This window comes from Cuculus canorus, chromosome 27 (genome assembly GCF_017976375.1).
Source record: "Cuculus canorus isolate bCucCan1 chromosome 27, bCucCan1.pri, whole genome shotgun sequence".
NCBI lineage: Eukaryota > Metazoa > Chordata > Aves > Cuculiformes > Cuculidae > Cuculus > Cuculus canorus.
The window spans coordinates 3,916,385-3,939,181 of NC_071427.1; the positions used below are offsets into that span (position 1 = coordinate 3,916,385).

Sequence of the window (22,797 nt, forward strand, 5' to 3'; positions counted from 1 at the left end):
AGAAGCCAAACTTCCAGTGATTTATGGGCAAGAAAAATCACCCCTAACCCTTCGGGGCTGAATCACGGAGCATCTTCAGCTGTCAGAGCTACCGAGGTTTCCTCGGAGCAGACAGCCCGTGCGCCAGCGATGTCCACCCAGCCAAACTCCCTGCCTTCAGCACTGCTCGTCTCTGTTCTGACTGCGAAGGCTTAGAAGTGATTTCCAAATCAAGCATTTATGGAGCAGAGGAAGATACTCCATTATAATAACCCTGAGTAAACAAAACCAAACCAAATCCTGCCCTTCAGCACAAGGCTGATGTGGGACTGCAGGTACCACCAGCTTCGCTCACAGAGACCAACTCCAACCCTGGAAGAACTCCTTCCCGTCGCAGAAGAGCGCAAGAGGCAGCAGGCCCTGAGGACACACCAAAAACCTCTCTTCAAGGGCGACCCAGAAGGGTACTTCAGCACTTTCTGCTGCACAGCAATCCCAGCACTGTGCCCCAGATACCTGGAGACAGCTCTGATTTTGAGGCCACATGAGGACATTTACAGTTAGAAACCATGAAAACCCATCTGCCTCTTAATTGCCATGCCGCTTTTTAATGTGATGGCTGCACATGTGCAGCAATTCCCCAAGAAAGACTCACTAATTATCTAGGCCTAATGACCTTAGAAAAGCCTCCTGTTCTCTTCAGACAACAGTTTTCTTGAGAAGAATGGTGGAAGGCTATCTTGGAAACTTCTCAGTTCCATGGGAAGGGAAACAAGAAGATGAAAGGAGTTGAAACAGTGAGATGCGTTGGAAGTGAGACATTCTGGTCCAAAAAGCTGAAGCAGCTGACGATGAAGAATGCGTTCCTCCTGAATGCAGACGAGAGAACTAGCAAAGAACGTGGTTATTCTAACTGATCAGCTATCGGACATCAACAACCATACACCAGGATGTAAATGCTTATAGCAAGTTGAAACACAGCAGCTGGCTCTAAAAACTAAGACAGATTCTTATCAGAAAATGTTACTCCCCTGTTTTTTATTTCAATTACAATCATGAGATTGAACAGCTCATCATTTAAACTGAAATGCAATTTCAAATAACAGGCTGGACCGCTGGGCCGAGGCCAATGGCATGAGGTTCAACAAGGCCAAACGCCGGGTCCTGCACTTGGGGCACAACAACCCTGTGCAGCGCTACAGACTGGGGGAAGAGTGGCTGGAGAGCTGCACGGAGGAGAAGGACCTGGGGGTAATGGTTGACAACCAACTGACCATGAGCCAGCAGTGTGCCCAGGGGGCCAAGAAGGCCAATGGCATCTTGGCTTGGATCAGAAATGGGGTCACCAGCAGGGCCAGGGAGGCGATTCTCCTTCTGTACTCAGCACTGGTGAGACCGCACCTTGAGTACTGTGTTCAATTCTGGCCCCTCACCACAAGAAGGATGTTGAGGCTCTGGAGCGTGTCCAGAGAAGAGCAACGAAGCTGGTGAGGGGCTGGAGAACGTCTGACGAGGAGCGGCTGAGAGAGCTGGGGGTGTTTAGCCTGGAGAAGAGGAGGCTGAGGGGAGACCTTATTGCTCTCTACAACTACCTGAAAGGAGGTTGTGGAGAGAAGGGAGCTGGGCTCTTCTCCCAAGGGACAGAGGACAGGACAAGGGGGAATGGCCTGAAGCTCCGTCAGGGAAGGTCCAAGCGTGATATCAGAAAAAAATTCTTCACAGAAAGGGTCATTGGGCACTGGAACAGCTGCCCAGGGAGGGGGTCGAGTCGCCTTCCCTGGAGGTGTTTAAGGAACGGGTGGATGAAGTGCTTAGGGACATGGTTTAAGGGAGTGTTAGGAATGGTTGGACTCGATGATCCGGTGGGTCCTTTCCAACCTGGTGATTCTAAGATTCTTCTAACATTATGAGATACAATTACCTACATTGGCTGGAGATCAGGACCTTGCAAGTCAACGTATGATGAGCAACCCTTCTCCCAACTCCTCTCACCTCAAATGCATCTTCCCACTCTAAAGCAGCAGCGATGACCAGTTCCTGGCAGCTGGAGCTTTGCAGAAGCCTTCAGCATCCAATATGCCTCAGGACACCTGGCCACTAGCTCCTGGAGAACTTTAATCATCACCTGACAGTGACTGCACGAGGATGTTTTGTTTTACTAACAAGATCTGCATCTATGTCAGTGCTTATGAACCATTTCTCAAGAGAGACTTCTTTTACGACTGTGGACAAACCAGAAAGGAAATACACCTGGACTATCAGGGTTTATTTTAGATGTTGTCACTGGACCTTGCTCATCAGAATCGATGTGTCCAGGCTCAGAATTTCCAGCAGTAACAAGAATATTCCGGTGGGGAAGGTGAGCAAGTGGATCTGATGATTGCAGAGCTGCAAAGGGCAATCAATTGCTGCCTCTCCAAAACAGCACAAACGAAAAGACAAAATTTAGAGCAAGCAGATCGCTTTCGGTGAGAAATCAAAACTCCATTTGAGCCTAGAGCTGTCCTGGGCTCTTGGCTGTTAAAAAAATACCACAGCATAACCCTGCAGGCCCAGCTCCAGGATTTATTGCTGCCTTATGTCCCACAAATCTTACTTTTACAGCAAAGCAGCTGTTACGTACATGAATTCAAAACCACTGAGCACATTGTTCAGACAAAGCTGCAGGTGGGATCTGAGACTTCTTCCCACTGAACTTCTGCCAAGCGTCCCTCCTCCAACACGTTATTCATCTCAAAATATTTATTTCTTATATGACTGCCTATAACATTAGAGTGGAATTCACCAGTTAAAGCTCTGCTGATGACACAATATTTCAATTTGCGCTTATTTTGTCTCCAACATTCGGAATTTTGGGACCTCAGCAAGCGTTTTGCAGGGACAGAGTTGTTTTCCAGGAAGATAAAGATACCAGACTTTTAATTCTATGCCTTCCAGTGTCTTCTAGCTCCACTGAGAGACAAGCTTGCTCTCTGCTTGATGATCATCACCTATAGAAGATGCTGTATAAGGAGTTACTAAAGAAAACATACAGTTTGGCAAAACAATGCAAATGTAAGCCGAGGATGTTTGATGAAGCAAGAAAACCTACATAAAACCTGCCCTGCGTGTCAACGTGTAAGAGACCAAAATCTATCTTCAAGCATCACCACAAGATGATCGAAAACCACCTTTCCTTAAGACAAGAACTGTTCAGCTCTTCCCAGCAAAGCAGACTGCATACTGAAGAGAAATTTTACTCTAAACACTTTGCAGAAAACAGAATTATAAAAGCCAAAGAATCTAGTGAAAAATAAGCAGCTTGGTTTCAATATAGCACCAGACTCTGCTGCTTGGAATGCACAATATGGAACTGCTCGCTGCCTACAGCAATCAATATGCTTTCAATATTTCAGTCCAAGTTCCTATCCTATTCTTTAAATTACACAGCTCATAAGCAGAGTATCTTCAGTAACGATCCCTTTCATGTGATGCCAGCTGGGTGACACAATGGAAAAATGCCATATGGCCACTTCATGAAAAGTAAAGCGTTCACAGTGTTTCCACAGCAGGAAAGAATTAGCAGCCTGGTATCAATCCTGCTGCAAACCAGTCCCACGGCAGGCCCAGCACCCTTGGAAGGGAATTGCACCGTGCAGTAACGGCATTTCAGGAAGAAAGTGCATGGAGGCAGAGGTGCCATCACCTGCTTCCTAAAGGGAAAGTTGGGGCATTTGGATAATGCCTCTAAAGAGCACCAGGGATCCCAGGAGATGCAGAAAATTGGGAAATAAAGGATGGCCATCTACAATCCGCCACTGAATCCCACACCGCTGGAACACTGAAATCTGTGTGGTTCAAACCATTCCAGTAACACAGCCACAGTGGCTCTGTACCGCAGGAAAATGAAGCACTTGTTCCCCAAACACTTGCTCACACCACAGTGCCTATCGCTAGCTTCAACTTCCAAGCAGGAAAGAGTGATTCAGATTCTCTGGGCGATTAGGGAACAACCCGGATCCATCCAGCCTCTTCCGTGACCACAGGAAAGTAGTAGGAGAAAAAGAAAAAGATGTATTTCCAAACTCCCAGCGGCTCCCTGTTGTACTATCGTTACAGGCACTTCCTCACTGGAAGTGATTAAAGAGGGAGCAGGTCTTCCTAATGACATTTAAAAAGAGGGAGAAAAGGAAAAAGGGAAGGAATGGTGCAGGACAGCATATGACTCTGCACGTACTTCACATTATCATTACCAAGTGGACACACATCCATAATTATTAAGTAACATTTGGAGGAAAGGGAATGCTATTTCACCATGGATCCCCAGCCCCAAGTGGAAAGATGCCCTGTGACCTATTTACTCCTCCTGCTTCAGCTCCACCCTCAGAGAACCTAATTCCAACCCTTTCCAAGTCAGAACTAACCACCCACCACCTTTCCTGCGCCTACAACCCATCCTTTCCCTCCCTCTATCCTGTTAATCATTCCTGCAGAGTTTTCTGCTCCAGTCTCGCAGCACTCGCATCAATCCTGAACTTTATCCATGTGCTTCCCAATGCCAAAACCCCCGCCATCCCAAAGGATCCCACCTGCTGCACAGCCAAAGATTCAGCTTTTGTTTCTAGCAGGAGATTTTAGAAACCCAAAGAGGAGCTGCCATATTCAACAGCCTACCCAGCACAACCCCACATGACGGAGAGCAGGAGGGGAAGTAAAAGGAGATTTAATACAAACAGAAGACATATGGCAGCTCCAGTTAAAACAACATTTTAGAAGAATAAATCTTCCAAGAGCTTCTGAAAAGCCTTCCCAATAACACCGTACAACATGTCAGGCAGGACAAAGAGAGGGCCCTGGGAGGATGTCTTGGAGAACACCATCCTCGGGATCAAAATAAAAGCCAGCGAGCAGATAGGACTCGCAGTGCTGCTTGGCTGGTGAAAAGGTGAAGAGAACTTGGTAAATTCTGTACATCAGCATGGATCACAAAGATTTTCAGCTGAATTTCACTCACTGTGTATTCTGCATGTTTTTTCCCATACCATTTCATCCACTTTCTGAACTCTCTGTCCATCGTCTAGAAGAGAGAGGAAAAACAAAAGCACCAATTAGGACATCTTATGTTATCAGGTATGCGGCAATAAAAGGAGGTGCAGCTCTGACAAGTGTTCTTGGAGCCCCATAACCGTTTGACTGGTTTGGTTTAGTTTCCTTAAAGCCTTGGCTTCACCAGGACAAAGTCAAAGCTGGGATCTTCTCTCTCTCCTTTTAATCAAAGTTGAACATTCTAAGCACGGCAATCCGAGCTGACACTGCTCAGCACTAAAAATGGCACAACCCTAAGTAACTACTGTGTTGTGGTATAATCCCACAGTGAGGAGGAGGCACTGAACGCAGTCCGTCTAAGCCAAGATAGCAAAGGAACAGGATAAATACAGGTCTGCTACGGTAAAGGAGAAAACAGAAAGCAAGGCATTTGCGCAGCGAACGGAAGGAAGAGCTGGGAAGAATGCTTCAAACTACATCTAAAGGGAGTGGTGCTGCAGAGGAGGGAGGACTGCTGCCACTCAACCAGGCTGGTACTGTTTTTCCATAGCCCAAATATCACAGAAAGGAAACAAAAAGCCCAGATATCAAGCTTGGTGCCTCCCAAATACGCACCTGCACATTGATAAAATCTTGTCCCCATCTGTATCACTGAATCATGGAATACTTTGGGTTGAAAGGCACCTCAAAGCCCATCCAGTTCCACCCCCTGCCATGGGCAGGGACACCTCCCACTGGATCAGGGGCTCCAAGCCCCATCCAACCTGGCCTTGAACCCCTCCAGGGATGGGGCAGCCACCACTGCTCTGGGCAACCTGGGCCAGGGTGTCCCCACCCTCACAGGAAAACATTTATTCCTAACATCTCATCTCAATCTCCCCTCTTTCAGCCAAAAACCGTTCCCTCTCATCCTATCCCTGCACTCCCTGATTCAGAGCCCCTCCCCAGCTTTCCTGTCAACCCCATTTAAGCACACAAACTGACGATGAGCAGCACAGGCCATTAGTTTAGAGCAGCAGTGAGGGTCCAGCTGCCCCTATTCCCCATCTCTGAAAATGAAATTCAAGCATTTTGGAGGACTAAAAAAACCCTTCTGATCTTTAGGATTTGATTCCACGTATGGGAGGGCCCAAATCTGGAGGTAGCAGGGAAAGGAATTAAGGGAGAAAAGCTCAGCAGGAATTCTGGCTTTGCTGACCACTTGGAGATGGTGGAGACCTCGGTCAGCAAGTCAATAAAACAGTGTGTTGACAGATGTGCTTTAAGCTCTTTCCATCTCAAAAGCACTCCAAGGCTCAATGGGATAACTCCCAAGAACCTTCAGTATTTTCATACATTGTGTGAACTTACATTTTCATTTTAGGACAACCTCAGTAAAACAAACCCGTAATGTTCTTCCTCTTTAGCTGAAGCTTTTCAGAGCCACCTGTGTTAACTACCGCAGTAACCAGAGATGCGCCGCCAATCTTAACCAGAAACTTAATCCAATCCCTTCCACAAGCACTTGTCAGAGATGAGGAAGAAAACTGCTCCATTACGGACCGCACAACGAGATGAGCTGCACGCAAGCAGTCTCACACATTCTGACACTGGGGAGTTAATTTTGATGGAACATTGTCTGTAGCCAGAAAAATAACGCAGTGTATTTTGCTCACCGAGTGATCTTATGCAACCCTGGTGTCAAACTGAAGATACTCTATGAGTTAATACTCCTAATATTCAATTTATGGGTAATTTTTTGTTTGCTAACCGTTTTTGCTAAAGCCTTGTGTTTGCACAATGACAGGAAGGGGTACGGGTGAAAGCAAGAATTTCACTTTCCCTCTTTAACACTTTGATAGCAAATGCAGACAGGAGGTCAGGCCTTGCAAGTGACTCCCCCACGAAACCAAACGCTCACGCAGGGGGAGTGCAAAGCGTGCTCCAGCTGGAAATTTCCTCTGGGTCATAGAAGAGAGAAGAAAATGGATTTTTAAGATTCCTGTCTGATCCTCTTCACTTCTGTCTTTATGCATTTTTGCCCACCCCACTAAAGGAAGATCAAGGATTTTCACTTTTGCCCCTCATGAGGTGCAGTTTTCTCACAAACTGAGTCAGCTTGTTTTAACAACACGGAGGAGTAAGTTTCTGTGCAGTCTACTAAAGAAAGTAAACTTCTCATGGTAAGGCATGACTGACTTTTATTGTTTGCTTGTAGCTCACTTGCCTCCCAGGTTTGCCTTGGAACTGATTAGCTTTGTGTGTCCCCATTGGCACAGAATGAGAAGCGTAAAGAAAACTGCCTGCCTGACTAAACATTATGGTTTTTTATAGTACAACTTCATTTCAGTGCCTACTAAGCAGCCGTTAACCAGATACCCGACATTGGCCTCATCGATTAGTGTGTAACACTTTAGTAACTGAGCTGAATTTCAGCTTTAGGACACCAAAAAGGGGCATCACTACTGTAAACAGCAACATAGCCTTTAAAACCTTTAAGAAATAGTTGTTTGGTGAATTCATTCCTAGATCTGCTTAATGCCATGGTCTCTAGAAGCCCTGTATTAGAGTCATTTCAGACTCGGAATGATTGCGGGCGTTGAGGTGAAGCTTAGATCACGGTTCCTTTTGAATAGGTCCTCCACCACTACTGTTAAAACAACTTCACAACTCTTGGTCCTAAAATCATCTCAGAAATACCCTAAAGCTCCTTCTATGCTCTCCGGAAGCGTCCAGACATACCCTTCTCTCCCCAAGACCGCAGTGCTCCAGGCCTTACTGACTCAGGAAGCAAAGCCAACTCAAATAAAACTCTGCTTTACTTCCTGCACAGCACTTAACCATAACCCTGAACCACAGAGTTAGCCTTCAAAAGAAAACCACCTCACCTCAGCATATTTGGCTGGAATATCAGCTTTCTCCACACCGTAGTGATGTTTGCAGTTTGTGGCTGCAGCCACTTGAAGCACCACCTGGCCCACGCCTGCAAGAAAGAGAAAAACAAATCTGAGAATAGGTTTCAGTAAAAAAAACACCGCAAAGGGACATGAGAGCAATTCGAGCAAAGGCTGACAGGAAAAACATAGGTAATCCATGGGATGAGGCTTCATGGTAGGATTTCAACTCTCAGTTGCGCCTGGTGATTCCGAATGGAACTCTACCATCTCCCAACTGAAAAGCAGATTCGAAGCAACGTCCATTACCAAAGTCATTCCCATTTCCCTACAAAATGCGAAATACAAAGAACCTGGCATTCAGGAAAAAGGCTTTATATCCTAACTGGAAAGGAAGGAGCGCAATTCCACTTTTAAGAGTCACGGGAGGGATTAGGTTGGAAGGGACCTTAAAGCCCACCAGTTCCAACCCCCCCTGCCATGGACAGGGACACCTCCCACTGGATCAGGGGCTCCAAGCCCCATCCAACCTGGCCTGGAACCCCTCCAGGGATGGGGCAGCCACTGCTCTGGGCAACCTGGGCCAGGGCCTCCCCACCCTCACAGGAAAACATTTCTCCCTAAGATCTCATCTCAATCTCCCCTCTTTCAGCTCCAAACCCTTCCCCCTCATCCTATCCCTGTCCCCCCTGATTAAGAGCCCCCCCCCCAGCTTTCCTGCAGCCCCTTTACACAAAAGGCTTCCAAGCACTGTGGTTCTGAGCTTTACATTTTTCAATATATTGAGTAATTTTTACCATAGCAGCATAAGACTAAAACATTCACAGCAATCTTTATATTGATCATTATTAATAGCTACATTCATTAATGACTACAGGCTCCGTTTTAGAAATTCACAGAGGCTTCAGAATAGCTGCTCTGTAACTCTTTTGCCCACAAATTTTACATGCATTCCAACAAATCCACAGGTTTTACATTGTAATTCGCTATTTAATTAAGTAATTGAACAAACAGACTAACTCTACCACATCCTAAAGCAAATACTTGTTGGTCACATACCTATGCCATTCATTTAAAGACTGGCTAAGACGTTTATTATAGTCCAACAATATTTGTACCGATTTTCACCATGAAATGAGGCACAAAGCCTGTGAGCACGTAAAGTTTATTGATACATGAGCATCCTGCTTTGGATCAGCCCTGGTGTGGCCAGCAGGAGCAAGGAAAGGAATCAGCCCCCCGGGACTAAGCGTTGGTGAGGCCGCACCTCAAATCCTGGGTTCAGTTTGGGGCCCCTCATTCCAAGAAGGACATTGAGGGGCTGGAGCACATCCAGAGAAGGGAATGGAGCAGGGAAGGGTCTGGAGAAGAGGGGTTCTGGAAGCATCTGGGGGACCTGGAGCTGCTTAGCCTAGAGAAGAGGAGGCTGAGGGGAGAACTCATTGCTCTCTGCAGCTCCCAGAAAGGAGGTTGGAATGAGGTGGGTAACAAATGATACAATGAGAGGAAACGGCCTGAAGTTGCACCAGGGGAGGTTTAGATTGGATATTGGGAACAAATTCTCTTTTGAAAGAGTGGTAAAGCCCTGGCAGAGGCTGCCCAGGGCAGGGGTGGAGTCTCCACCCCTGGAGGGGTGCAAAAAGTGTGTGACCATGGCCACTTTGGGCCATGGTTTAGTAGGGATGGGGGTGTTGGGCTGACGGTTGGACTGAATGAGCTTAGAGGGCTTTTCCAACCTTAATGATTCTGTGATTCTATTTTAGAATATTACTTTAGAAAATATTACAGGGTTCAACACTCAAAACTTCAGAAGCTTCCACTACACTGGCAGTACTCAGTATTGCTTAAAACCACATCAACTTCCCGTCACCCCAAACTCCGCTTCCATCAGGTGCTCCCAGCAGTAACTACCTGCCATTTCTACACCTTGCCTGAACGCATTCCCTCTCCACCCCAGCTTATGTTAAAGAAGGGAAAATATTCACCCAATTTCTCTCTGTACGAGCAAAATTTTGCACACGAGAGTAATGTCACTCCATGTTTGTTCTGGCAGTCACTGAGGGTTTTATTACAACACCCGGTATGATCAGGAGTTGACTGATGCATCGCTTTTTGTCTATGACGAACACAAAATGCATTCCCATCTCACCACCTCACTTAATCACTCTGCAGATGACCGCATGGGAACCAGGAGCGACTCCAGGAGGACGGCCCATTCGCACAGCAAACATATTGCTGTTTTCCATTTCACTGCCTGCCGGCGGGAAGCAACCCCGGTAATTGGAGGGGTGGAATTCCCGCGTTTAAACCGTTACCGCTGTAGCGCTGTTTGGCACAATGAGAGCCACAGACAGGGGGGGTGTTAATCATGTTTTTTTGGTTGGTTTTGGGGCCTTTTTGCCAATTCCCACTTTGCATACAAATGCCTATTTTATACACATGCAGATACAGATGAACAATTTCTGCAGAGGGAAAATATGGACAATTAAAGATCTGAGATAGAGCTGTTTTGCTGTCTCTTATTTATGAAGCACAAGATGTACAAAGATTAAATAGGACGAAATTCTTCACGATAAGGGTGGGGAGGCCCTGGAACAGGTTGCCCACGGAAGCTGTGGCTGCCCCATCCCTGGAGGGGTTCCAGGCCAGGTTGGATGGGGCTTGGAGCCCCTGATCCAGTGGGAGGTGTCCCTGCCCATGGCAGTGGGGTGGAACTGGATGGGCTTTAAGGTCCTTTCCAACCCAAAGCATTCCACGATTCTAAACAGACAATCAACAACACGCTGCATTGTCAGATATCACATGATACAGCATCAGACATTATTAATCTCGTCTGGTTTTGGCTTTTCTTTTTGCAAGGACTTTACGGTACTGTAATTTCTATTTGCCTAATGATGATGCATGGCTCCATAAAGTCCTTCTGCAATGAGCAACATCTTCCTGGCATCACACGGAACACTAACAGCAGCCACAGCATCCTAGTGGGGTTTAGCCCTGCTGTTCAGCTGCTGCTCTATGCATGGAAGTATTGGAACAGCATTAGATTTACCGAGAGAAAAAACAGAAGTGTGTTTTCATTTACACTGCCCTTGATACTGCAATGGTTACAAAAAGTTTGTTCCTTTAGTATAAAATCAACAATTCCGTTCTGGGTTTAATTGCTTCGGTGCTCAAAACATCAAAAGTCAAAGGCTTCTGGATTTAAACCATTCCTTTCACACAGGCTTTTTAGACTTTAGTTTTTATTATTGGTCCATCTCCCTCCTCAAGCAGGGAGGTTAGCAAGAAACATCTAATGTTATTTCTGATGGTAGCAGTCATAAGAATCATAGAATCACAGAATTGTTAAGGTTGGAAAAGACCTCTGAGCTTATCCAGTCCAACTGTCAGCCCAACACCACCATCCCTACTAAACCATGGCTCAAACTGCCACAGCCACACACTTTTTGAGCCCCTCCATGGATGGAGGCTCCACCTTTGCCCTGGGCAGCCTCTGCCAGGGCTTGATAAACCCTTCCAGTAAAGAAATTTTTCCTAGTACCCAACCTAAACTAGGTGGGAGAAGAGCCCAGCACCCACCTCGTTCCAACCTACTTATGAAGGAGCTGTAGACAGTGATGAGGTCTCCCCTCAGCCTCCTCTTCTCCAAACTAAACAGCCCCAGGTCCTCAGCTGCTGCCAGTTCTCCAGCCCCTTCCCCAGCTCCATTCCTTTCTCTGGATGCGCTCCAGCCCCTCAACATCCTTCCTGGAGTGAAAGCCCAAAACTGAACCCAGGATTAGGTGTGGCCCCAACAGCGCCAAGTACAGTGGGATGATTCCCTTCCTGCTCCTGCTGACCACATCGCGTTCACATGTTTGGATATGAAGGGCATTAACTGAATCCAGTGAAAACAGACAAATTTTTACAAATCAGCAGCTATTGTTATCTTTCAAGCATCATTTTTAATATTGTTTCTTCTTTCTAAGTGTGTCAACCAATAGCAATAGAAACCAAGAGTTTTCTGTAACGAGGGTTTATAGTATTTGCAGGCCGACATTTCAGTAACACCACCAGGAAGGACGTCTGGGACGTCTGTTGGGTCTATTTAATCTTGTCATAAACAGCAGGAGCATCACTGGGGATTATCTAAGAAAAGGTGCTTATTCTGTAACACAATCCTCAGTCCTGCTTTACTTTCCAAATATGAATTTCACTTTGTTTTGTTTAGGTTTTTTTTTTAAAGAAGGAAAAAGAGCAAAAAAAGAAAAAGAAAACCTACAGGAGTTCCTGGTCACTTACCACTGCCCAAGTCAACAAAGAGATCATCCTCTGTCATTTTAATTTCATCTATCATTTGGGCCACTAAGTCAAAGGAAGTTTCTCCGTAAACTTCTGGGGAAAAGGGCTCATAGTTGTTCAGTTTCTCTGGATCAGTCACCGAGTGGTTGTACACTTGCTGCAGGATGTGCCGGAGCAGCCCGTTGGAGGGACGAGTGTTCAGCTTCATCGGTTGGGTGGTTCCCTTCCACTAAAGACAAAGAGAGGGAAGGAGAGAAGAACACAGTGTGAGGACAAGGAAATGTCATCAACACAAGCCTGCGTGGAAATGAAAAGAATGCCCTCCCACCTCCTCTTTTTTCCCTCTGTAAAGATAAAAACAGTCAACGATACTAAAGAAATCAGCCAACGCCAATTGTTCTATGCTTTGCTTCACCTCAACTAATGGGCAATTTCAAATGTCCCTTCTGGAAACAGGCCGGGAAGGGGAAATCAAAGAGATGTAAAAGGCAATAGTCACCATAAAGCTTAATACTGAGTATAGTTGGAGTAGGTGTAAAGTTTGTTCATTCATCTTTTGTTTACTGCTCACCACTGAACTGAAATGTCAACATAAGAGCAGATTCACTTTCTTTCAGGAGTTGCAGGATGGGAGGGACCATATGTACACAAACAGGGACTGGAAGGAAGGAGATGGAAATCAAGGGTCCTTTCTTCTTCAAAAAAAACAACCCTGTCCTAAGTATAAAAGTTAGGTTTAAAATGTTTAACTCTCCCTTGGACAAGGAAAAACAAAACAAAACCAAGACAACTCCAGGATCTCTCCTAAACATTCCTTTGTTTGAGATTCAGATGGCAAGAAGAGAATGAAACCAATCGCGTTTGCCATTTGGGACAGCGATTGTAAGTGTTGAATAGCTTCACATTCTTAGGCATTAACCAACATACACATGAGGACACTTGAATCCAAACAAGCCCAAGCTTTAGGGAGTTGTAGGTCCACAGTGTGAAGGAAAGCCTGGCAAAAGAGTCTTGTTGCTGTAATATTGCATGCTTCAAATAAATCCCACAAGCAAGAGAAAAAAAATCCACCAATACTTTCAAAATTAAACGGAACAGTAACATTAATTCAGTATTCAAGTTTTGCTTCCTCCAATTCAACCTTTTATAGGAGCAAGAGAACCAAAGAGCTTGTTAAATTGGTCTGAAAAGAAGACATTCTGGTTTTGCCATCAGAGTGAGCCCCAGCACGGAGTGGCTGAATTGAATGGCAAGCAAGGAAATTCCTAAGCCATGGATCACTTCCACAATACACAAGAGAGTTCATATGGATTATTTAAGTATGCATAAGCCTCAGATTTCCCCATGCAAAAGTAAATCTATATGATAAATCCCTGTGAGACATCCACACGCTAAACGCAGAGAAATCTCTTCCCTCCGAAGGTAACTCAGCTGTTTTAAAGTGCTGAAACAACGGTGTCAGAAGTGCACGCTGCGCAGTAACAGCTTACAAACCTGCTGTTAGGAGAAAAAAAAATGCCTTATTCTTTTATTCCTATCAGGACATCCCTCCTGTACCAACTCCTTGCCTGAACAGAGGGGATGAAGGTTTAATACCAGCCTTATTAACTGCCTAAAAGAATGGAGGTGCTGAATACCCATAAACCAGTGCTACGGCAGTCACCGCTTTCTGGGCGTTATTCGCTGTATGCGCATTCAAACCAGCTTGATAAAGAGAATAGCGTGTAACGAGGTAAATACATACCAACTGATGAATGCTATCAATGGCTCGGTTGTACTTGTCACAAAGCCTCTGCATGCTTTCAAAGCTGTGCGGGGAGAAAGAGCACAGGGTCAGTTAAAACCAGAACCCTAAAAGGTAGGTTTGAAGGTAGAATCTGGTGCTTTTTTTGCCATCTCATACTGTAAATAGGTGGCTATTTAGGGTTTGTTTCTTGCAGCGCACGGAAATTCATATACTCAGAACCCTGTACACAGTTTCCTTTAATAAAATCCCCACTAGACCAGGGATACGTGACAAGTAATATTCATTTAATTAATAGAAAAAAGAACTGAACTCAAAGCATGGTTTATTAGAAAGTTCTGCATTCTCATAGTCATTACTTCCTTTTCCATACACTCAGCTGCACAGCAATTTAAGACATCTGTAAGTGTTTCCCCTCTGTTCCATCATCACTCCATGACAATCAGTCGACAGGGAGAGACTTTTCCAGAAATTAACTCTGGGACTGAAAACGGAGACAGACCCAGAATACAACAGGAAATTTCCCCCATCAGAAAACATCGAGGGCTTCATGGGCTGGTTGGGATTACAGTGATTTCAGGCAGATGCCTTAATGACAGAAGCAGAGAGGATTAAATAAATTCATCTCAGGCCAGAGAAGAAAAGATATTACCAGAAACATCATCCGTTACACAATCAGACCCATAAAGCAGCAGCCAAACCAAAACAGGTTGAGGAGTTAGGAGAGTAAGATAATTAAATCATGGCCATCCCCAGTTCTGGAAGGGGGCAGGGGGACCAGGGGGCATCATGAGGAAGTGGCTCTTCAGTCTCCTGTATCCTCACTACCAGTATCCCAGCTAGGCCGCCTCTCTGAGGAACGCTGCACGCTTCCACTTGAGGCTTTCAACCACCCATGTTTAATTCCACATTAAGACAAAGCAAGAGGCTGCCATAGGTTTTTGTCGGCGCAGCACAGGTGTTTCTCTAATTCGCTGCTTTTCATTCCTATCCATGTGTCAGTATCTGCTGCGAGTAATTTTTCTGATTAGATTTTTCCAAAGAAGTCAAAAAACAAACCTGTCATTTGGGTGATGGTTTTAGACTTCCTTGAAAAGCTGCAGAAAGCGGGGTGTGACGCTTGGGAACAGAGGGGTTCCTCTTTTATTTGGCATCGTTGCTGACCACACTGCTCAAACATGCCCAGTGCGGATCCCAGAACTACAAAAGTTACAGCATGGCAGTCGCTGTGAGTAATCCACAGCTCCCAATTAATGGATTTGATGACAAGGGATGCCCGACCCCGATTTCTCCTTCCAAATTTTTCACAAGAAAGAGAGGGACTAAGTCTTGCAATGAAACAATTGAAATGAAATTAAGAGAGGAGGAAACAATACCCTACGGAGGTCACGACACAAGCATCCAGCATTCAGGACAACAGTCAGTGATTACAGTGATGTAGTTTCATCCGTAAACCTCACTGTAAAAGTTTAGTCATGCTGTGGACTTAAATTCAGTACTTCCTATGAAAGCAACCAAGGAGGTTTTTGCAACCTGCAGCTCAAAGGCTGTCTCTTTTTCCAGTCTCAGTACAGCCTATTCAATACAGAGAACCTCCGACCTCTCCAAAGGTATGCTGCAGGTCAGAATCCGCCTCTCCCAGCCTCCAAGCGAATGCCACGCACTGTATATTCGTTTTCTTTGTGGAATAGGCAACTACAAGCATCTTAAAATTACTTTTAACTGCCCAGAACGGTATGAACAGGGCAAGAGCAGTATGAATATGAGTGATAAGACAAGAGGGAATGGCCTCAAGCTGCACCAGGGGACATCTAGATCAGATATTAGGAAATATTCCTTCACTTACAAGATTGCCAAGCACTGGAAGAGGCTGCCCAGAGAAGTGCTGGAGTCCCCATCCCTGGAGGTATTTAAAAGCGTATGGATGTGGTGCGTAGGGACAGAGTTTAATGGTGGGGTCGGCAGCGTGAGGTTTAAGGTTGGGCTTGGTAGTCTTAAAGGCCTTTCCTAAGCTAAAGGATCCTGTAACTCTGAATAGCCTGTCATTTAATTTAGCCCCTCAAACAAACAGCCGCCCACCTGCGCTTCCCAGCAGAGCGCTGAGGAAGGTTACCCTCCCGCAGGCACAGAGCACGGCGCTAACAGACAGCTCTGGCGTGCCATTTTCTGAACAGGAATGCTTAGTTCCTGCAAAAGCAGAAACCTCAGTGCCATTCAGATTCCTAACGCTGGATGCAGTCCAATAGCGCAGATACCAATCATTGTTTTGGAGTGAGTAATCTCAACGTACCAGAGCTCAACTTTCTGCTGTGTGGAGTTTCCAATTATGTCCTTAATCCAAGAGCCTTTGCCAATATTGCTGCTACACATTTCCTATAAAAATAACTCTGCAGGGTCTGAAGCCAGCGCAAAAAGAAAACTTCAGTTTGTAGTGTCTAAGAATAACCAGTTTATAGTGAATCAGTTTGTAACCATGCTGGCCTGTCCTCCTGGTGGGAAAACAAGATATCCCTCTCACCTTTTCGTATCATAGTCAATTAGAACATAGTTTTCCATGGCAAGCTTGAGATCTGGGATTTCTTCACAGACCCACCTGGAACGAGAGAAGAGATAATGAATAAATCTCCAATTGAGTACAATCAGGCAGTCTGTCTCAATTCTAGACAGGCATCGCTACGTGTTGAGACAGAACACTGCAGCAGACCTGAAAGATCACAGTGTTGTTAGGAGTCAGGCAGACATCACGAAATGCTAATTAGAAAGCTGCAATGGTTTGCGTTTGTGTTGAATAAACAGTACGGTGCCCATAGACACTGGCAGTAGTATAAAGCTCCTGAATTGGCACAACTTCAAAACGAGGTGATAGATGTATTCAATGCATTGAAAAATACTCAAACCCATGGCTGACGCAAATCTAACAGAAAGGGTAATGCAGAAACGCAACATTTTGAAAGAATTTTGATACTCTAACAAGCTTTGACAAGGCTTAATGTAGAGAAGACATCTCCTACAGCATCCCAGAATGCCACCAACCATTCACGACAAGGCCATCCATTCTGTGATCTCATGTATCTAAGTGATAGTATCACCACCACCATGCAAGTTCTCAGCCCTCACGCTTATGCAGGGAGCAAAAACCTCTCACTGCCTTCTCCTTGCCCATACGTGACTGACCAGACTTCAAGCCCAGGTGACTGTGAAGATGAAACACCATTCTTTGTACCTGCATCACTCAACCAGTAAAGCCTGCTGCAGGCACAGCCCCAAGATGAGGGAAGACTGCATTACGAGGATCTAAAACCATTAACGAGAACAGCTTTTAAGCAATCTAATATGGACAATGCATCAAATTCCCTCAGGTGTTTGGGGAGTTTGTGTTAGCATTTGTTGTAAGTTCTACAGCAAGTCACCTCCTGACTCCGCTGAAATAACAGCAAACCATGTCATAACCACTGCCTGTGTTGGGAAATGCTCAGACTTCCTCCTCTTCATATTTGACTTTCATCTTTATCGTTGCTTATTCCCCACACTGGTCCATCTCTAACAGCAGAGTTAAGAGGAATGGCAGTAGGGACTATCGCTTCCAAATAATGGAAATGCTAACAACACTGCAACATAGAATCATAGAATAGTTTGGGTTGGAAGGGACCTTAAAGCTCATCCAGTTCCAGCCCTCCTGCCACGTCCAGGGACACCTCCCACTGGATCAGGGGCTCCAAGGCCCATCCAACCTGGCCTTGAACCCCTCCAGGGATGGGGCAGCCACAGCTTCCCTGGGCAACCTGTTCCAGGGCCTCCCCAACCTCATAGGGAAGAAATTCCTCCTTATGTCCAGTCTAACTCTGCCCCTCTCCAGTTTACCCCCATTGTCCCTCGTCCTGTCGTTCCAAGCCTTTCTGAACAGTCCCTCTCCAGCTTTCTCGTAGCCTCTCCTGCGCTTACATCACAGCAACAAGGAGATAGGGAGAGGAAGAGGCTGTGCAGGACCAGAACATAACGGAGCACACCAGTGTTTTCTTATCCTTGCTTTTCTAAAGACTGGACACAGACTGCCACAAGCACCAGAAACCGAATATTTGCTACTCATTCCTAATTCTGCTCAAAGGACATCAGAATACAGTAAGTGGAAACGAAGTCTGTTCGACAGGGAGATTGGTATTGTAACAACATCACATCAGCTTAGAAAAGAAGTCAGAGCTGCTAGATTATAATTATAGCTGCTTCCCTCCTTCCTATCTTGTCTCAAGACACTCATTCACTGGGACACAGCAAGGCTCAGGGAAGCATTCCAGCCGTGCCTGCACTGCAGACTTACCGAATTGTCTCGATAATTTCATGAGCAGCATCATGGTGTTTGTCCTGAAACAAAAGAAAAGAAGGTATGTTCAAAGAGACATCAGGTGCGCTGTTTTCTAGAACATTACAGGAATTACAATCTTTTAAGAATATAAATGGCAACCACCCTAGGAAAGTCAAAGAGAATCTTCTTCCACCACTATCAGAGGTTCCACATTTGCATGAGGAAGCAGCTTCCCCCCTTGTACAATCAGTCTGCATATGCAAGGTCAACCAGTCTTGCAGAAGTTCTCATTTCAACAAATTTGCACACAGCCTCTCGATACCTGGATAAAACTCATCACCGAGAGGGACAGACAGACAGACAGACACTTCTGAGGTCCATGACAGTGAGGGGATGAAGAAACACCGCCTGTTTCTCTAGGAAAAGCTTTTATTTTCAGAATGCAGGGTTCCACCCACTATCTCGCCACACAGAGACTAAACAAAGGAAACCAAAACATTCCCATCAGAGTATCAAAAAGGAGAAACAGCCAAGGTAAAAAGTCAGGATGCGTGGGACTGACTACGCAGCGGCCTGAAAGCTGAGCATTGCCTTGGCTATGTCCCACCCCAACTGCCAATGACACACAAACGCCCCAAATACAGAACAGCTATAGACGTGGGGTTGTGCTTCCTCCAGTCTGCAGTGTTCACTCAGGGCCTGGACTGGGACAGGCAAAATCCAACAGAAACGGGCAGCATCAATAAACAGCCACTCCATTTAAGTTTAGAAATCATAGAATCATAGACTAGTTAGGGTTGGAAGAGACCTTAAAGCTCATCCAGTTCCACCCCCTGCCATGGGCAGGGACACCTCCCACTGGATCAGGGGCTCCAAGCCCCATCCAACCTGGCCTTGAACCCCTCCAGGGATGGGGCAGCCACAGCTTCCCTGGGCAACCTGGGCCAGGGCCTCCCCACTCTCATGGTGAAGAAATTCCTCCTTATGTCCAGTCTAAATCTGCCCCTCTCCAGTTTATACCCATTGCCCCTCGTCCTGTCACCACAAGCCTTTATGAATAGCTCCCCTCCAGCTTTCCCGTAGACCCCCTTCAGGCACTGGAAGCTGCTCTAAGGTCTCCTGGGAGCCTTCTCTTCTCTGGGCTGAACAAACCCAACTCTCTCAGCCTGTCCTTGTACAGGAGGTTCTCCAGCCCTCGGATCATCTTTGTAGCCTCCTCTGGCCCCGTTCCAACAGCTCCATCTCCTTCTTACACTGAGGATTCCAGAACTAGACACAGTATTCCAGATGAGGTCTCCCAAGAGAGGAGCAGAGGGGCAGAATCCCCTCCCTCCCTGCTGGCCACGCTGCTTTGGATGCAGCCCAGGACACAGTTGGCCTTCTGGGCTGTGAGCGCACATTCCCGGCTCATGTACAGCTTCTCATCCCCAGCACCCCAAATCCTTCCCTGCAGGGCTGCTCTCCATCACATCATTTCCCACTGTGTACTGAAAATGGGGGTTGCCCCGACTACAACCTGCTCCCACCTCCCGATGCACATACGAAAGAAGAAAGAGCGCCCAGGAGGAAGACTTTTCTTTCTTTTCCTTTCTTATCTGGAAAACATAAAAATAACCCCAGACAGGCAGCTCATTCATAAACATCCTCTATGAATTTTCACCTTTCGCTACACACAGAATTATCACAGCAGAAACCCCTTGGGCTGATCTGGCTCTTCCAGTAAACTGTGTTTCTCTATAGTAAGAATATGCTTTATCAACATAAGCACATTATACGGAAAAGCGAATTCATGCTCATTCTAGCAGAACCAGTCTCTCTGAAGAAGATATACTCTTCATTGATGGTTTCAGACGGTTTCAGTGCAAGCAGGACACACAGAGATACCCCCTATCCTATGGGTCTTCAGGAAAACACCCCTAGAAACAACTAAAATTACTCAGTTAAATTCCTTCATCTTAAGAAGTGAAAAAATAAATTAAAAACCAAGAAATAAATCAATCACAATGAACATCTACAACTCCAAATCACCCAATTCAAGCAAGTCGCTTTACTAACACAACATCATGTGGAAGTCCCAACCAGAAGGGGCCTTCCTGAGTTGAATTTGTATCTTCATCTAGGAATAACGAAGATGAAAACTGCTCCACATCTACAGCTCAGCTTCTCACGCTGAAGCAGTTATCACGTTTACCGTACGAATGTGCTCTGTCCGGGCAGACAAACTCCCAAGATCTCATGCACGTCTTGCAAACAAAATCAGAGGTGACCCCCTAATGTTTCGTCAAAGTAAAGGCAGCCATGAAAAACAGAGGAGGGAGAGGGGGGAACAGATCTAAAGGAAACACAGAGCAGTTTCCCTTTCTTTCGAGAACACTATTAGTCCCTTTTCAACATTACAGTTATAAGATTTAATAAGAACAGCCATTAAGCAGCACCAGTCATCACATCTGCATCCACGCAATTGTTTATGACCCTGACGGAGCCTTCAGCGACTCAAAAGAAAACCTGAATGGAAACCTCCCCAAAACCACAGACTCCGCTCCAGCCAGCGCCAGCCTCCGCCACCACCACCACCACCGAGCAGCTGTGCTGGGTTTGGCCAGACACACAGCAGAGCTCGGCGCAGCGGCTTTAACCCACGGCCTTGTACAGACCCAGGGGATGAACACCAAAACCAGGAGGCTGGGAGGGACCGACAGCAACTCCCGACAGCTCTGCTGCAAATCACAGCAGGCTGATGAACCTCACTCCAAGCACGGTGGAAGATGGCCTGAAGCCTCTCAAATCCAGAGATTTGTTTACTTTGTTATTTATACTATTTTCAGGCTGCAGTGAGCCATGGCCAACCCCGGTGTGGCAGCTCCACTGCAGGCTCGTTATACAAGCACGTTGCGTTATACATCAGCAAAGTCACCCGTGAGAGCACAGCTTTACGCCGCGTCTGCATCCATACTCGCACTGCTTTCAGTAAAATATCCTGGGGAAAAGCCTCCCACAAACAGGCTGCCCATCAATCACGCAATACGCTGTGCAGAAGCCTTTTGGATGAGTCTCAAGAAGCCTATCTGTTCTGTTCACAGTCACGAGACGATGCCACGGTACTCGCTGTCACGAAGAGGAGTTCCATTCATCCTCTGATTCTGCTCCAAGCTGCTCGCCCTCCCTTTTCTCCCTCCAACACTACGTGCTGCTCGCCGGCCTGGCTGTACTTTGCAGTCACCCTGTATTTATGTAGTTTGAGGGGCCCTCGGAATCTTCTGGGACACATAAATGGAAACTATTTCATGAGACAAGACCTAATCTCTTTAGTGTGGTCTGTACACACAATATTTAAAGCAAAAGGTTGCAGTCTATAATAATTATTGAGAACGCCCAAAGCTATCCATAAGCTCACAAAAAAACCACCCTAAACACACATTAAAAGTCAGTTATTGCAGTCAGTTCTCGCCAGCTGAACTTTGTAATAAAGGGTTCTTACTTTTAACCTAAATCTTCAATTTGAAACGTGAGCTCTCAGAGAAAATTCAATAGTTTTTTTGCCAAGACATTTCATTGGAAAAATAATGGCAAGAAAGCAGGCTCTTTTTCAAAAGTCACTCTAAGAGAATCCAATTTTCTACAGAAAATAGTAGAGAACAGCTTCAGCCAGCACGACTGAGCAGCTCTGCTGTTCCAATTCTTACAACAGGTTTCTCCATTCACACGTTCCTACACCTCTAATTATAGGAGTTGGGAGTTTGAAGCCAGACACACACACACCCGCCGCTGTTACTTCTGGCACACCAGCGCCCAGGAGCCCCACCAGCTCACCCACCACGTCAAGTGAGCTGCAGCGGTGGGTTTGCCCTTCGGGACATGGAGATGAAGCCACAGAGCAATGTTCAAGAGTTGGATCTTTCCCTTCACCTCTTCTTCAAATGTTTCCCATCCTGACTGTTGCCAGCGAGGGCTTTGCTTGCAGTTTAGGCTCCGCGCTCTGATCACAGATGCGGAGGAAGAAAAGAGAATAAAAGGATAATGATTGTTTCTGTGTGCTTCGAGGCTGGAGGCAGTCAGCTCTCTCTGTACAAAAGACATTTTGTGTCCTACAGATATGAGCCCCATAAGTGCCTTCAAAGGCCAAATAAGACAGTGCCCCAAAGCTCTTTCCAAATACATTTTTTCATGCAATCGCTGTCATTTTCTATAATCGCATCCCCTTTGTTTGTTAACCCAAGTTAAAAACTCCCCACTATGATCAGAACTTACAAGTAACCACAGCTATGAACACTTATGTAAGAAAACTTATGGACCCCCAACCACAATATGCATCCTACAAACAGCAGCTGACACACTGCAGTTATCAAAACAGAACTCTGCTCCACGAAGCACCGAATTTCTAACAAAAACAGCTGAATCAGAAGGTTTTGCAGAACACTCTGCAAGGGAAATAAAATAACAGACTGTGACATGTTTGCCCCACTGCAAGCTGGCTGTTCTGAAGGCTTCTAACTCCCACTGCATGCAAAGCTCCACAGATGTGGCTGGCTCGGTTACGGTGCTGTTCAGGTTAACATCCCTTAGGGCATCTCAATGGCATTATTTTGATATAATTC

General features: G+C 45.9%; 1 protein-coding gene across 7 annotated transcripts in view; it reads right to left on the reverse strand.

Annotated features, from left to right (window-relative positions):
• Nucleotides 1-22,797, reverse strand: part of DOT1L (DOT1 like histone lysine methyltransferase) — a 70,121-nt gene that overhangs the window by 33,726 nt on the left and 13,598 nt on the right. For 6 of the 7 annotated variants that reach the window (XM_054049890.1, XM_054049889.1, XM_054049888.1 and 3 more), the window contains exons 2-7: nucleotides 18,218-18,261; nucleotides 16,421-16,495; nucleotides 13,903-13,966; nucleotides 12,159-12,387; nucleotides 7,872-7,966; nucleotides 4,973-5,035 (exon numbers count right to left, since the gene is read on the reverse strand). In XM_054049890.1, coding sequence (XP_053905865.1) covers nucleotides 4,973-5,035; nucleotides 7,872-7,966; nucleotides 12,159-12,387; nucleotides 13,903-13,966; nucleotides 16,421-16,495; nucleotides 18,218-18,261 — 570 coding nt within the window. Of the gene's footprint in view, nucleotides 1-4,972; nucleotides 5,036-7,871; nucleotides 7,967-12,158; nucleotides 12,388-13,902; nucleotides 13,967-16,420; nucleotides 16,496-18,217; nucleotides 18,262-22,797 lie in introns of those variants that run through there. The other variant, XM_054049894.1, reaches the window with a different exon arrangement.